Source organism: Calypte anna, chromosome 18 (assembly GCF_003957555.1).
Source record: "Calypte anna isolate BGI_N300 chromosome 18, bCalAnn1_v1.p, whole genome shotgun sequence".
NCBI classification, from domain to species: domain Eukaryota; kingdom Metazoa; phylum Chordata; class Aves; order Apodiformes; family Trochilidae; genus Calypte; species Calypte anna.
In genome coordinates this window covers 3,166,300-3,179,200 of record NC_044263.1, presented here as the reverse complement: position 1 = coordinate 3,179,200, position 12,901 = coordinate 3,166,300, and the positions used below count along the sequence as shown (strand labels likewise).

Below are 12,901 nucleotides of genomic sequence, written 5' to 3'. Positions count from 1 at the left end.
TCTGTGATGCTGGAAATGTTATACTAGTAAGTCTAAATTTTCTTGTGTCTGGGGGAAAAAAAATCTTCCAAATTAATAATTTTTCCATTGAAACTACTGAACTCCTTTCTTAAATGTTTTTTAGGTAAAAGTGAAAACCCTGCTGGACCTGAAATGAGTAAAATTCGAACACCTGAGAAGAAACCAGTGGAATCCAAACAGGTGGGTTTATCTTCTTTGGGATTGGGGTTTTTTTCAATCAATTTTCAATTTTGTTTTCAATCAATATCCCATCTTTTAATGAATGTATTAATTGCTGCAATGTTTTGTTTGTTGAATATCAATTTTCAGAGTTGTTTCATTCTCTTTTTCCAGGTTGACTTAGAAGCAAATGCTCAGAACAGGAGCCCAGAGTCCCGTTCCAGTGTTGCTTATCCTAATGCTAAATTCCATCGCAAAGAAAATCTTAACCCCAGGCAGCTGAATTTACATCTCACCCCCCCCCACTCACAGTATGCAGTTCCCAATCGCCACTTCCAGCATGTGTCACAAATACCCAGGCAGCCATATCCTCTGCAACAGCAGCAAAACCTTTTAAGTCAACAACAAAATCATTTGCCTGAGCAACAAAACCAAATGCCACCCCAGCAAAGCCAGGTAGTTCAGCAACATAATCATTTGAATCAGCAGCCTCCACAACCTTCACAGCTTTCCCCTGCTTACCAGGCAGGCCCCAGCCAATCTTTTTTTAATAATCCAATTCCCCACCGACCACATTCTCCTGCTGTAGATGCTGTGATTTCAGAACAACACCCCCCACCCATGTTACAAGAAGTCAATAACCCTTTGAGGCCTCTTGCACAGCACAACCCTGTTCTGCCCACCCACTTGAACAACTTCATTGAAGAGAATCCATCAGGAATGCCTTTAGGGGATACTTTAGGTAGGTGACTTTCCTTTGTTTAAATTCAGAGTGTGCAATTATAACTACATTGAAGTGAAAATGAAGGAGGTATTTACCTTTTTGGGCACAGTGCTCTGAATTGGGTCACTGTTGGGTTAGTTTCCATAAGTAATGTCATTGAGCATAATTTGCTGCTTGAGGCATGTTTGAATATTCAGCACTTTATTAGAAGATTCATGTTTATATGATTTTCCATATGGGTTAAATAACCAGGTTATACACTGCAATGCAGTTAGTATATAATAGGTCCTGGAATATGCTGTATAAAAAGTATTCTTTTTTTTTTTTTTTTTTTTTTTTTTACTGACATAAAGATCTTTTAAAAAGGGGCATTAGATAAATTTTTTTTTTAAAACTATTTTTATAGATCGTATGCATGGAAATGTAGCTTTGGAAACAATAAGGCAGCAACAACAAGCCAGGTTACAGCAATGGAATGAACATAATGCCTATCTCAGTCAAGGCACTATTCCATATCAACACCATCACCATCCTCATCTACCACATCTTCCTCAGCAACCAATTGGATTGCATCAGCAGCAGCAAGTTAGGGCAAACTGGAAACTTGCCAGTAATACAGAAGATGAAACAGAGGCAACATATTCAAGGTATTTGTTTACTGAGTCATCAGAGCTTGTGTAAAATTGAGCAGGGGGCATCTATCTGTAACACTGTGGTCAAGTGCAAGACACTTAAAGGTATTGCTTTTTGCTGCTGTTACTATGAAGGTTGAAGTAGTTGGCAGGCTGACTTACAACTGTGCTTTTATTATGTGTTATGCTTTATTCTGTTGGGTAGTAAAGCTGCAGTGGAAAAAAAAATACTTTTATGGAGCTTTACAGTGCAGTATTTATGGACTAAGGAATGGATAGAGAGTAACAGCCTTGTGTTTGTAACAGAGATGTCTTAGTGTAGTTGAGGCCTATTTAAGTTGTAAATTCTTCAAATTGAATTAGCAGTCTCAGATTTATGTGCTTAAAAAGAAACAAACCAGCCCTTCCCCAAACAGTGCTCCTCAATGAAACCCAAACCTTTCTTCCCTTTCAAAAAGCATTTGCTTTTAAAAGCTGATTTAAAAAAAAAAATAAAGAAAAAACAAAAGCTTCTATTTGAGATGGAGCAAGAAAGCAAACTGTTGAATATAAACAGAAAAATGGTTCCAGTGGTCATCAGCTTTAATCATGTATATTGTCAAGGCTGGTTTTTTGAATTGCCTCTGTTTACTGTCATCTCCCACGATGCTTTATTTTCCATCTGGTTTGTTATAGCCATGGTAAAGCCTCTAAATGCTCTCCTATCTGACTCTGTGAAGTGCTGAATTGAATATTCTTGACCTTTTGAAGAAGTTTGGAAGTATACTGTGCAAGTGGGGAATCCCTGATTACTCTCGTTTTTACCTTTTTAAGGGGTTAAAGTTTTCTTTTACTGTGTGAAGTTTTTTACTTTGTGTAATACAGCAGGAAATCCTTACCTTAGTTGTCTCTTAAGAAATAACCCAATTGATTCTTCTGACTGAAAAGGAATCTCAAGGGTTATTAAAACTTTGAGATGATTCAGGTAGGTATTTCATCCAATTAATCCTCCTGTGCTTAATTTCTGATTGTTCAGTCGTGTCCTTTGAAGTTAGGGTCAGTAAGTGTGAAGAGAGTATATTTAAATCCAGTGTTTTGTGATTTTTGAGTTTTCTCAACCTCAGAGTGGCATTTCAGCAAACCATTTCTTCTTTTTCTTGATCCTTTTACTCTGTCAATGCAGGTTCCAGGATTTGCTCAGAGAATTGTCACACCGTGATCAGAGCGAAAATCGGGACTTAGCTGAAATGCCCCCCCCTCAGTCAAGACTGTTGCAATACAGACAAGTTCAGCCCAGAAGCCCACCAGCACTCCCTTCTCCTTCCTGCAACTCTAACCACAGTGGTCACTTTCCTAACTTCACTGAAAACAACAGAGACATTGAAATCCCCAGTAACCCAGCATTTCAGCAGCATTTACCCCAAATATACAACCCCCCTTTCTCAATGCCATCTGAACATCTAACCCCATCTCCCTTGAAATACCTGCAACCTGATGGATCGTGGACTTATGCTAACCTCCAGCAGAACCACCTTATGGGGCAGGGCTTTCATTATGGTATACCTCCATTGCCCCATAGGTCACAACAAAACCCTTTTATACAAATACAGAATCATCAGCATGCAGTTGGTCAGGAGCCATTTCATCCACTCACATCTCGAGCAGTATCTGCTTCTTCGCTCCACAGCTTAGAAGAGGTAGGCATTTTTGTCCCCATATGCAACTGTTGTGTCATTTTAATACCCAGTTATGTTTTCAAGTGAACATGAATGGAAAATATGTGTCTCATGTTTTAACAGCTCACAGTAGGGATTTCTGTGGGGTAAAAATTTTCCCTTGTCTTCTCGGCTCACCCTGTGTGTGTTTGTGGTTCTCATCACACAAGGTATAACATTTTCTCTACTAAACAGGGGGTCTTGGCTTTTTGAATGTTGCTCAAGAGTTCTCTTGGAATCATTGCTCTGTTACTTGCATGTCATTTATCTGTAGTGCAAATTAACTCCACCCCAGGTGCAAACTCATGAAATGACTCTGGAAAGTCAGCTTGAATCAACCAGGCAGTTGACTCAGTGTTATACTGTGAAAATGGCTGAGTTACTTTTCATACAAATTTGAGACCAGAGCAATAGACTTGTTTTAGCATGATATAAAACCTCATTTAATTACCTGAGGTAATTCTGTGTAAAACCAGCCTGTGTATTTTGGGGGCTCAGAGCGTTGGGAATCAGGCAGCAATACCCAGCACAACCCCTGCCACACTCCAAACCTCTGGATCTTGTGTTGTGGATTCTGCAGGGGTCTGTTATGGGATGTAGACTGTGCAAACACATAGAATAAGGACAGGTCACACTTTGCAAAGGAGTTTTTAATCCCTGTTGGAATCTGGAGTGCCAGGGAGTGTATGATATGTAGACATGGAGTATGCTGGAGCCAGGCTGTATTTCAGGAATGTCAGAATCAATATTCTCAGATAATCTTGCACTGACTGCATGTAATCCAATATTTGTACACTGAGTTAAGTGGCTTGTTCTGAGAGGCTTTTGGGTTTTGTTCCTATGCGAAGTGCTCTAGGTGGCCCTGCTCTGGCAGGGGGGGTTGGACTAGATGATCTTTCGAGGTCCCTTCCAACCCCAAGGATTCTATGATTCTATGATTCTATGAGGTATCCCTGCTCATCACTGTCCCACATAATACATGTCTAATTGCCTTCTGACTTCTGAAAATAGAAAATATTTAGTTTATGTGCCTCAACAAAAGAACTGAAATTGAATTCCAGTGTATTTTACTAATTTCTGTCTTATATGAATCCGGGGAGGCTAATGGAGTTCTCAGGCCCAGCTAGAGCTGTAGTAAGCTTTGGTTTTATAGACATGTAAAAAAATCTATGTCTCAATCTATAAAACAATACCACCTTGCATAAAATCTAATACTTTTTGACAACAGTTAATGCTGTCAGTACAGTGGGACATAGGAACAATGGCTTTTCAGCAGTAATAAACTAATAAATATTCCTACAGAGTTTGTGACAGCTCCTGCTATCTGAAGACAAACAGTGAGCCTTTATGTAATTAGTGCAAATTCAGTTTAGTTCTTATTTCTTCTTCCTTTCAAAATATGTGACAGAAATGCCAAGTGCAGTAAAAGCATTACAAGACAGAGGCTTGCATGTAAAGTTTCCAAGACTGCTGGTTCAGCTGGTGGGTAGGACTGAATAGACAAATCACATATCAGATATCCCTCATGTAAGGCAGGTGTCAGGGGAGATAGCATGGTTTTTGGTATCCTTACTGAACTATTTCCTCAATCACTATTTATAAAAGTGATCATTGATTTGATACTTGAAAGCTTTTGAATATGTTTAGTCAAGTCAGATTTGAAGTGTATATCAAAGGGAATACTTAGTTATTCTGTCTGGTCCTGAACTTCCAAGTGTCCAGAACTTTGATATCTTCCTGATTGCTTACCAAAATTGGTTATTAAACTCAATAAAAAAGTATACTTTTTGGGTGTGATTCAGACAGTGCCTTCTGAATTTTGGTTAGTGTTGGGTTTTTTTGGTGTTTTTTCTTGTTAAAGAATATCCTCCAGAGTAGAGTGACAGGATATCACAAGTGCTGTTCCACTGATAGGTTATAATAGTGTGACAGCTATAATGAGATAGTAGAGTTTTTCTTTCATGCAGTCTGTTTTTTGTGGGCAATTAATGACAATATTGGGGCATTGCAAGCAAGTTATTTGATGTTTATTTAGCTATTTTTTAATGCGTTTCATTATCTTGTTTAATTTTTACCAAGTATAGATTTTATTCTATGCCTTCTGGTATTTCTGCTCTTATTAGACAGTATGGTGAGAAGGAAGCAGATACTGTGTGTGTTTTTACAGAAACAAGCTGTAACACAACAGGCTTGCTTTGGGGCTTGAGAAAGTTTAGAGGGTTGAGGGTTTAGAGAGTCCTTGAGTCTGAACACTTGAAGCTACCAGGTTGATCAATAGAACTCCAGCCATTTTCATCTATATGATCTTCAGAGTTATGGAAGCAAGTGGTTTCTCTGGTTTCAGATAAAATTCTCTGCATTCTTTCTCCTGGGCACACACTTCTTCAGAGCATTTGTGTGTATATACTCAAAATTCAGGATAGAAATGTATCCTTCTTCCCCCAGTCCTGGTATACAAGTCATCCATTTGTCCTTTGGAAATGAAAAGCCATTTTTTTCCCCTCTACATTCCAACTGGACATCTTCTCTTAGTCTTTCTATTATTTCTGTCTGTTTTTCTGTGCTTCCTTTGTAAATGCTGCATATCTTCCTCCTCACTATGTGACACATCTCCCACACAGGAGTGTAAGAGGTAAAAGCTGATAAGAATTAAGGAATGTCAGTTAATGCTCTTTGCACTTCCTTTAAAATTCTGTGTCTGTTTTATGTGACTAAAATACACTATCAGTTACTGCAGTACACAAAATAGAACTTGAAATGTAAATTTTTTTTCTGAATGCAAAGGATTTTCTTTTCTTTTTCTTTTTTTCCATAAGTCATCGTGGGGAAAGATGTTGCATAGAAAAATGGTATTTGATACGTGCAGTTAAATAAAGGAACAAAAGGTATTTTTTGGTTTTGTTTTCTTTACAGTATGAACCAAGAGGACCAGGCAGGCCGTTGTACCAAAGAAGAATTTCCTCTAGTTCAGTCCAGGCTTGTTCTGAAGAATTAAACACTCCTCAAGACAGTCTTGGTCAGTGTAAAGAGCTTCAGGACCACAGTAACCAGTCATCCTTCAACTATTCATCACCTGAGTTGTGGGTAAACTCCTCCTCATCTGCCCCATACCCAAACATTCCATGCAACGGAGCCAACAGAGCAGTTCCACCTCGGGAGTTGTTAGGTGGGTCCAGATTTGATCTTTCCTTCTCTCTCTACTCCATTTAGTAGAGTATTTAAGATGGAATGAAAAAGTCTCAGTCAGGGGGTTGGGTTTGTTTGGTTTTGGGTTTTTTTTGTTTCTTTAATTTCTTCTTTTTTTTTTTCCCACAAAATGTTTTCTCCTATCTCATCAACTCCTATAACTAATTAAAGCAAAGATTTTTTTAATTACTCATTGATTTAGCACATAAAGGTTTTCTTAGATTAATCCTGTTTTCATTTGGTATCTTGCTATCATTTTGCTAAGTTGCTGATGTCTTAAGAATATTATTGAGTGTTCTGCATTTACAAAGAGCAATCCTGTTCCTTAGGTCTTCTCACAAGGTTCTAGTAAACCCACACATTCTCTGACAGTGGTTTCAAGCACAACTGATTTTTGCTAAAGGCAGCCAAGGTATCTGGTGGGATTTATTTGCAAATTAGGTTATTTGCTTCTATAATCAGTGATACTTCTTGTTGATATCACAGTCTAGGGGAGAACCAGTGTCAACTGAATTAGTAATCTCTGTGTATTTCCCAGTAAATTCTGGTACTTCATCAAAGTAATCATGAAGTTTAAATTCTCACTGTGGAAGAGTCACATTGGAACCTGGCTTCCCTGGTAGCAGTAGCAGTGCTGATTGATTTAGTAGAGAGAAATTAATTTAACTTCTCAGTCATAAGAAGGCTGCAAATAGAAGGTTGGAACAATGCAGCTATTCTTTTGTTCTCCATATGTTTAAGACTTGTGAAAAACAAAGTTACCAGGATAGTACAGTTTCTCCATGGTTTTGCTTTAAGGATCTTCAGCAATAATTTTTAAAAAATTAATAAAAATATGAACAATCTTCCAGTGTGAATATTAAAAACTCTTAATAATGTGGGAAAAAACCTATAAGCTGCTTTTATTGCCCTAAGATCTAATTGCTTTGGTTAAATTTAATAAAAAACATCATCTAATTTTGAGGCATAGTAATTGTCAAGCAGAAATATGCAGTGGAGACTGAAGGACTAAAAGCTGTTCCTATCACTGACAGAGCTCAAGAGTTAAGTTCCTCATGTGCATTTTCATTTCCAACATGTGAAAATGTTATTTTACAACATATTTATGGCACTGTCACTTGTGCTAAGTTCAAAGCCTCGAGCTCAGAGCACCTCCTTCAGCCTATTTATATTTTTACTGAAAATCAAGGGTTTCCATGCATGATATTTTGTGGCATCAGGAGTGGCATCCATCTCTGAAGTTGCTCTCTGGACACCACATTTACCTAATGGGAGGCCAGGAACCCTCACAAGGTTACACTGGGATCAGCTGCAACCACATTTCCCTGCTTAATGGAAAGATTTGGGACCTCTTTGAGAGTAAAATCCTCAGAGGAATCATGCATATGTAATAAAAAGTATATTTACAAATAATAAATCCTAAATGAAACGGGCAAGTTTTAACTAGTATCAACACCTGCTAGGGAAATATTTCTTGTTGTAGTTGAGCATGGTTTCTGTTTCAGAAATAAATGTTTATGGAATGTTGCCCTGTTCATGCAAACATATCTCCATTTTTATGGCTGCTTTGCTTTGCTGCATTTACAGCTGCCTGGCTGTGATGATTACATTTAAAGCCCAAAGATATTTTATAGCGCTAGGGGTTAATGACCAATAACTTCAGTGCTTCTGGTTACTATTGATTTTTAGCCAGGAAATAAAAATCCATGGGAACGAGATGCTGTGAACTATTTCTGTGCCTGTATTCATTGCCTGAGAGTGAGCACTCCTGACAGCAAGCTTTCCAGGGCTTGTATTTCTTGTGCAGCAGCAGCAGCTGCGGCACCCGGGTTGGGTTCTATCAGTGCAGGGACAGCTGCTGGGAATTGCTCCGTGTCCTTCCATGCAGGCACTTTCCAAATTTGCCAGTTGAGAGCCTGATGTGCCGTGCTTTTTTGCTGTTGATAGGAAATTATTGAAGTTTTTATTCACTATAGGGCTCTGCAGAGGGACCTGGACAGACTAGAGAGCTGGGCCGATTCCAACGGGATGAGGTTCAACAAGGCCAAGTGCCGGGTCCTGCACTTTGGCCACAACAACCCCATGCAGCGCTACAGGCTGGGCACAGAGTGGCTGGAGAGCAGCCAGGCAGAAAGGGACCTGGGAGTCTGCATTGACAAGAAACTGAACAGGAGCCAGCAGTGTGCCCAGGTGGCCAAGAAGGCCAATGGCATCCTGGCCTGTATCAGAAACAGCGTCACCAGCAGGTCCAGGGAGGTGATTCTGCCCCTGTACTCAGCGCTGGTTAGGCCACACCTCGAGTACTGTGTCCAGTTCTGGGCCCCTCAGTTTAAGAAGGATGTAGAGGTCCTGGAACAGGTCCAAAGGAGGGCAACCAGGCTGGTGAAGGGACTCGAGCACAGGCCCTATGAGGAGAGGCTGAGAGAGCTGGGGGTGTTCAGCCTGAAGAAGAGGAGGCTCAGGGGAGACCTCATTGCTGTCTACAACTACCTGAAAGGAGGCTGTAGCGAGGTGGGAACTGGACTCTTTTCACAGACGACCTTCAACAAGACAAGAGGACACAGTCTTAAGTTGTGCCAGGGGAGGTTTAGGTTAGATATTAGAAAGAATTTCTTCACGGAGAGGGTGATTAGGCTATGGAATGGACTGCCCGGTGAGGTGGTAGATTCTCCGTCCCTGGAGACATTTAAAAAAAGACTGGATGTGGCACTCAGTGCCATGGTCTAGCAACTGCTCCGGTGGGTCAAGGGTTGGACTAGATGATCTCTGAGGTCCCTTCCAACCCGGCTAATTCTATGATTCTATGATTCTATGATTCTATCTTTATTTCATCTATTTTCTTTAGTTACGCACCCGGGCCACGCATAGATTTCACCTCTGGCCTGCCTACTTGTTACTTGTTTTCTCTTGAGTGCTGTAGGTATTTTGGGGAGGATTTTGCTTGTGTTCTGGTTTGTTGGTTGTTTTTTTTTTTTCTTTTTTTTAGAGTCATAGCAACCCTAGCAAAACTGTTTCCCTTATGTTCTTTCCATATTCATTCTTCTTCAACTTGGGGTGTTTCACTTTAAAAATCAAAACCAAAAGCCTTTGTGACACTTAATGATATATATTTCTGTTTTTCTGCTTTTTTACTCATTTGGTGGTACATTTTTATATGGACACTTCAAAAACAATATGTCCACTTGAAGACTGAAATAATTAGAGAATATGTTTGTTGCCCAGCTCCTAGGCTATTTTAGATAGAACATATGCCTGCATTTCAGTGTAGAGTTTCTCCAGCTATGTAAGACAGCAAAATTCTCCAGGCAAAAGTAAGAGACTGCGTGAGGATTCACAAAATTCACTGGAAAGCAGTTCCAGTTTAAAGCATCATTTTCTCTGATAGTTACAGGAATTGTTAAGTGTGGAGCAAGAAGATATCAATTAGCAGGAGTGCATTCAGACTAAAACATCAATAATGAGTCAGTTGGTATTCAGGACTCTGAATTGCTGCTGGAGAATGAATTATATATGGTGCTGTAAATTTTAATTTTAGCCTAATAAGCCATAAAGCAAGAAAAATGAAATAGTCTTTGTGATGTCTAAGTGGATAAAGTGTTTAAATTAGAGCAGATCCCATTCCGAAGCCACTTCCCTGTGATGCAGCTGCACCAGGCAAGGATCATAGAAGATCCAGCAGTTGGAAATGAAGCTAGATAACGTAATGGTGGCATTGCCTGGGACCAAGAGTGACTAAACAAAGAAGCTGGTGAGGAAGGTCACCAGCAGAGGTAGTTTTGATACTTGGGGTTGTCTTCCTCCCCATTTCCCAAATCAGAGCTGCTCGCTCAAACTCCGCTTCCTCTTTTTCCGCAGCTCCACCGAAGACGGTCAAACCCCCAGAGGAACACCTGAAGGCTGAAAACATCCAGCTCTCCAATTCCTTTAACTACAACGTGCTCCAACATCTTGGCCAGTTCCCACCTCTCATGCCCAACAAGCAGATTGTGGAGTCCAACAGCAGCAACCAGCAGAACGCTGGTGGGAGCAAACCGGTCATGTCCTACGCAAGTGCTCTGCGGGCTCCCCCAAAGCCCAAACCTCCTCCTGAGCAGACAAAAAAGAATAGTGACCCTTTGTCTTTGTTTCAGGAACTTAGCCTAGGTAGTTCATCAGGTAGCAATGGCTTTTACTCCTATTTTAAATAACCAGATTATTTTTTTTAGAGAGAATTTAATTTTTATTTGTGTCGGTAGATCTAAGGTAGTTGGGGCTTCACCTGTAGTTGCAAATATTCCCTTTGTTTATATTAGTAAATATATCCTCACTTAATTGCTTTGCTGCTAGACTTGCAACTAATTTTATTTTATTTTTTTTTTTTAATTCTATTCCATTATTTTGCATTTTTTTGATGTGGGTCGGATTTTTGGAAGCTTTTCTGTAGGAAGGAAACACACCTTATTTTTTAATTTGTGTAATGTTACTGATATGTTGCATTAAACTAGCAGCTGAGAGGTTACCTGTACAACTTTTAAAAAGGAAAAAAAAAAAAAAAAAAAAAAAAAAGGAAAAAGGAAAAAAGTTAAAAAAAAAAAAGTTTGTCTAAATTGTATTTAAGAAGATTGTAAGTAGCATTTACATTTATTCAATAACATTAGCATACTATGCTGGGTTTCTGTACCAGAAATGGCCAGTTAATGTAAAAATGTATGTTATTTCTGCTTAAATTCATTTAATTTTTTTTTTTTTTTAAATAAAAGTGCAGCATCTTCTAAATACTTTCAGTTTTATCAGCTTTTTTGTGAAGGGATGCTGCATTCTCAGACTTTTCTAGTTTTAGATTCTGTATGATGTGGTATTGTATTTTCCATCCACTGTAGGGTAAAGTAAAGGCATTCTTTCCAGACACCTATGCCATTGTTTGGAAACATTAAAATAAAAAGTATTGGTATACTTTAAAATAAACAATAAAAAAAAGAGAAAAAAAAAAAAAAAAAATTAAAAAAAAAACCAACAAAAACAAAACACACCAAAAAAACCACAAAAAACACCAAAAAAAACCCAAAAAGAAAAAAAAAACAAACACAAAAAAAGAAAAAAAAAAGAAAAATAATTTAAAAAAAAAGAAAAAAAAAAGAAAAAACCCTCTACATTTTATTTTTGGACAAGCTAGTAATATAAGCTTGTTTGAAAAGTTAATTTGATAGGTTTTTTAAATGAATCATGAAGCTGAAAATAAATTTTTAGGTATGTTGGTGCTTAGTAGATTTAATAACTATTTTAAAAAAAAAAAAAAAAGCGTGAATTTAGTAAAAGACTTTTTTTGTTTGTTTGTTTAATTTTTTTTCCACTATGCATGTGTAAATGTTTGTAATCTGGCTTTCCCCCCCTTCTCCAGTGGTATCAAGAATTGTGCCGCTTGATTTTTTTTTTTTTTTTTTTTTTTTTTTTTTTTTTCCAGTAAAACTTTTGGTACATTATTTGATGTTTACATTAAAATGTGACATTATACAAGGAAATTCAGATATTTTGCTAACTGTTTTGTTTTGAGGAAACATCATTAAAGAAGAGATTTAATGTTTGTCAAAGCTGTATCCAAATTAGTCGAAATCTTTTGGGGGTGAGAATGGTTACCAGGTTATTGATCTCTTAATGAATTCTGCTAAGTTCTCCCCAAACCTGGCCCTTTAGGAATACAAACTGAAAAAAACAAAATTAAAAAAAAAATTATATAATTATGGGATATATAAAAAATTAAAGAAAAAGTGTGAATGATAACTCAGAAGATAAACTTTGTCCATAAAGATTTCTGGTCTTGCACACTGTTCCTACTTTTGCAGCTGGGGAGGCAGAGGGGGTGTTTGTATAGTTTCTCCAGATAAATTGTTCTCCTTTTACACTTGAAGTAACTTTAAATCTGGGAAATATTTTACAGGGACTGAGCTGGGGGTAGTTGCAGTATTCCTCCACTTGTTACATACAAGAATCAGAGCTGTGTGGGGGTGATTTCAGATTTGTACAGCTGTCCATGGGACACCTTACTAATGAGCAGTGGCTGCTGCTGTATTCAATCAGATTTTTGCTCTGGTTACAATCAGGTTTTTTTGCATTTGACTTCATGTTTTAAGGCAAGGGTCTTTATATAATGGGATTGATTTAAACTCAGTACACTGCAGAGGTTTGCATATAGTTTTTTATTATAAATCTTTACCGGTTCGTGATTCAGAAACTTAATCTGAAAACTTTTTCCTCCTCTTTTTATTTTTTTTCCTTTTTCTTTTTCCTTTTTCCCCCTTTTTCCCCCTTTTTTCCCCCTTTTTTCCCCCTTTTTTCCCCCTTTTTCCCCCTTTTTCCCCCCTTTTTCCCCCCCTTTTTTCCCCCTTTTTTCCCCCTTTTTTCCCCCTTTTTTCCCCCTTTTTTCCCCCCTTTTTCCCCCTTTTTCCCCCCTTTTCCCCCTTTTTCCCCCCTTTTCCCCCCTTTTTCCCCCTTTTTCCCTTTTTTCCCCC

General features: G+C 38.3%; 1 protein-coding gene across 3 annotated transcripts in view; it reads left to right on the top strand.

Annotated features, from left to right (window-relative positions):
- HELZ (helicase with zinc finger) overlaps window positions 1–12,202 on the top strand; it is an 83,517-nt gene extending 71,315 nt beyond the window's left edge. The window contains exons 26-31 of one of the 3 annotated variants that reach the window (XM_030461888.1): window positions 125–201; window positions 355–922; window positions 1,311–1,551; window positions 2,699–3,212; window positions 6,144–6,396; window positions 10,272–12,202. In XM_030461888.1, the coding sequence (XP_030317748.1) occupies window positions 125–201; window positions 355–922; window positions 1,311–1,551; window positions 2,699–3,212; window positions 6,144–6,396; window positions 10,272–10,603 (1,985 nt within the window). In that variant the 3' untranslated portion in view covers window positions 10,604–12,202. The remainder of the gene's footprint in view (window positions 1–124; window positions 202–354; window positions 923–1,310; window positions 1,552–2,698; window positions 3,213–6,143; window positions 6,397–10,271) is intronic. The other 2 variants (XM_008494530.2, XM_030461889.1) reach the window with 2 other exon arrangements.
- The last annotated feature ends 699 nt before the right edge of the window (window positions 12,203–12,901 follow it).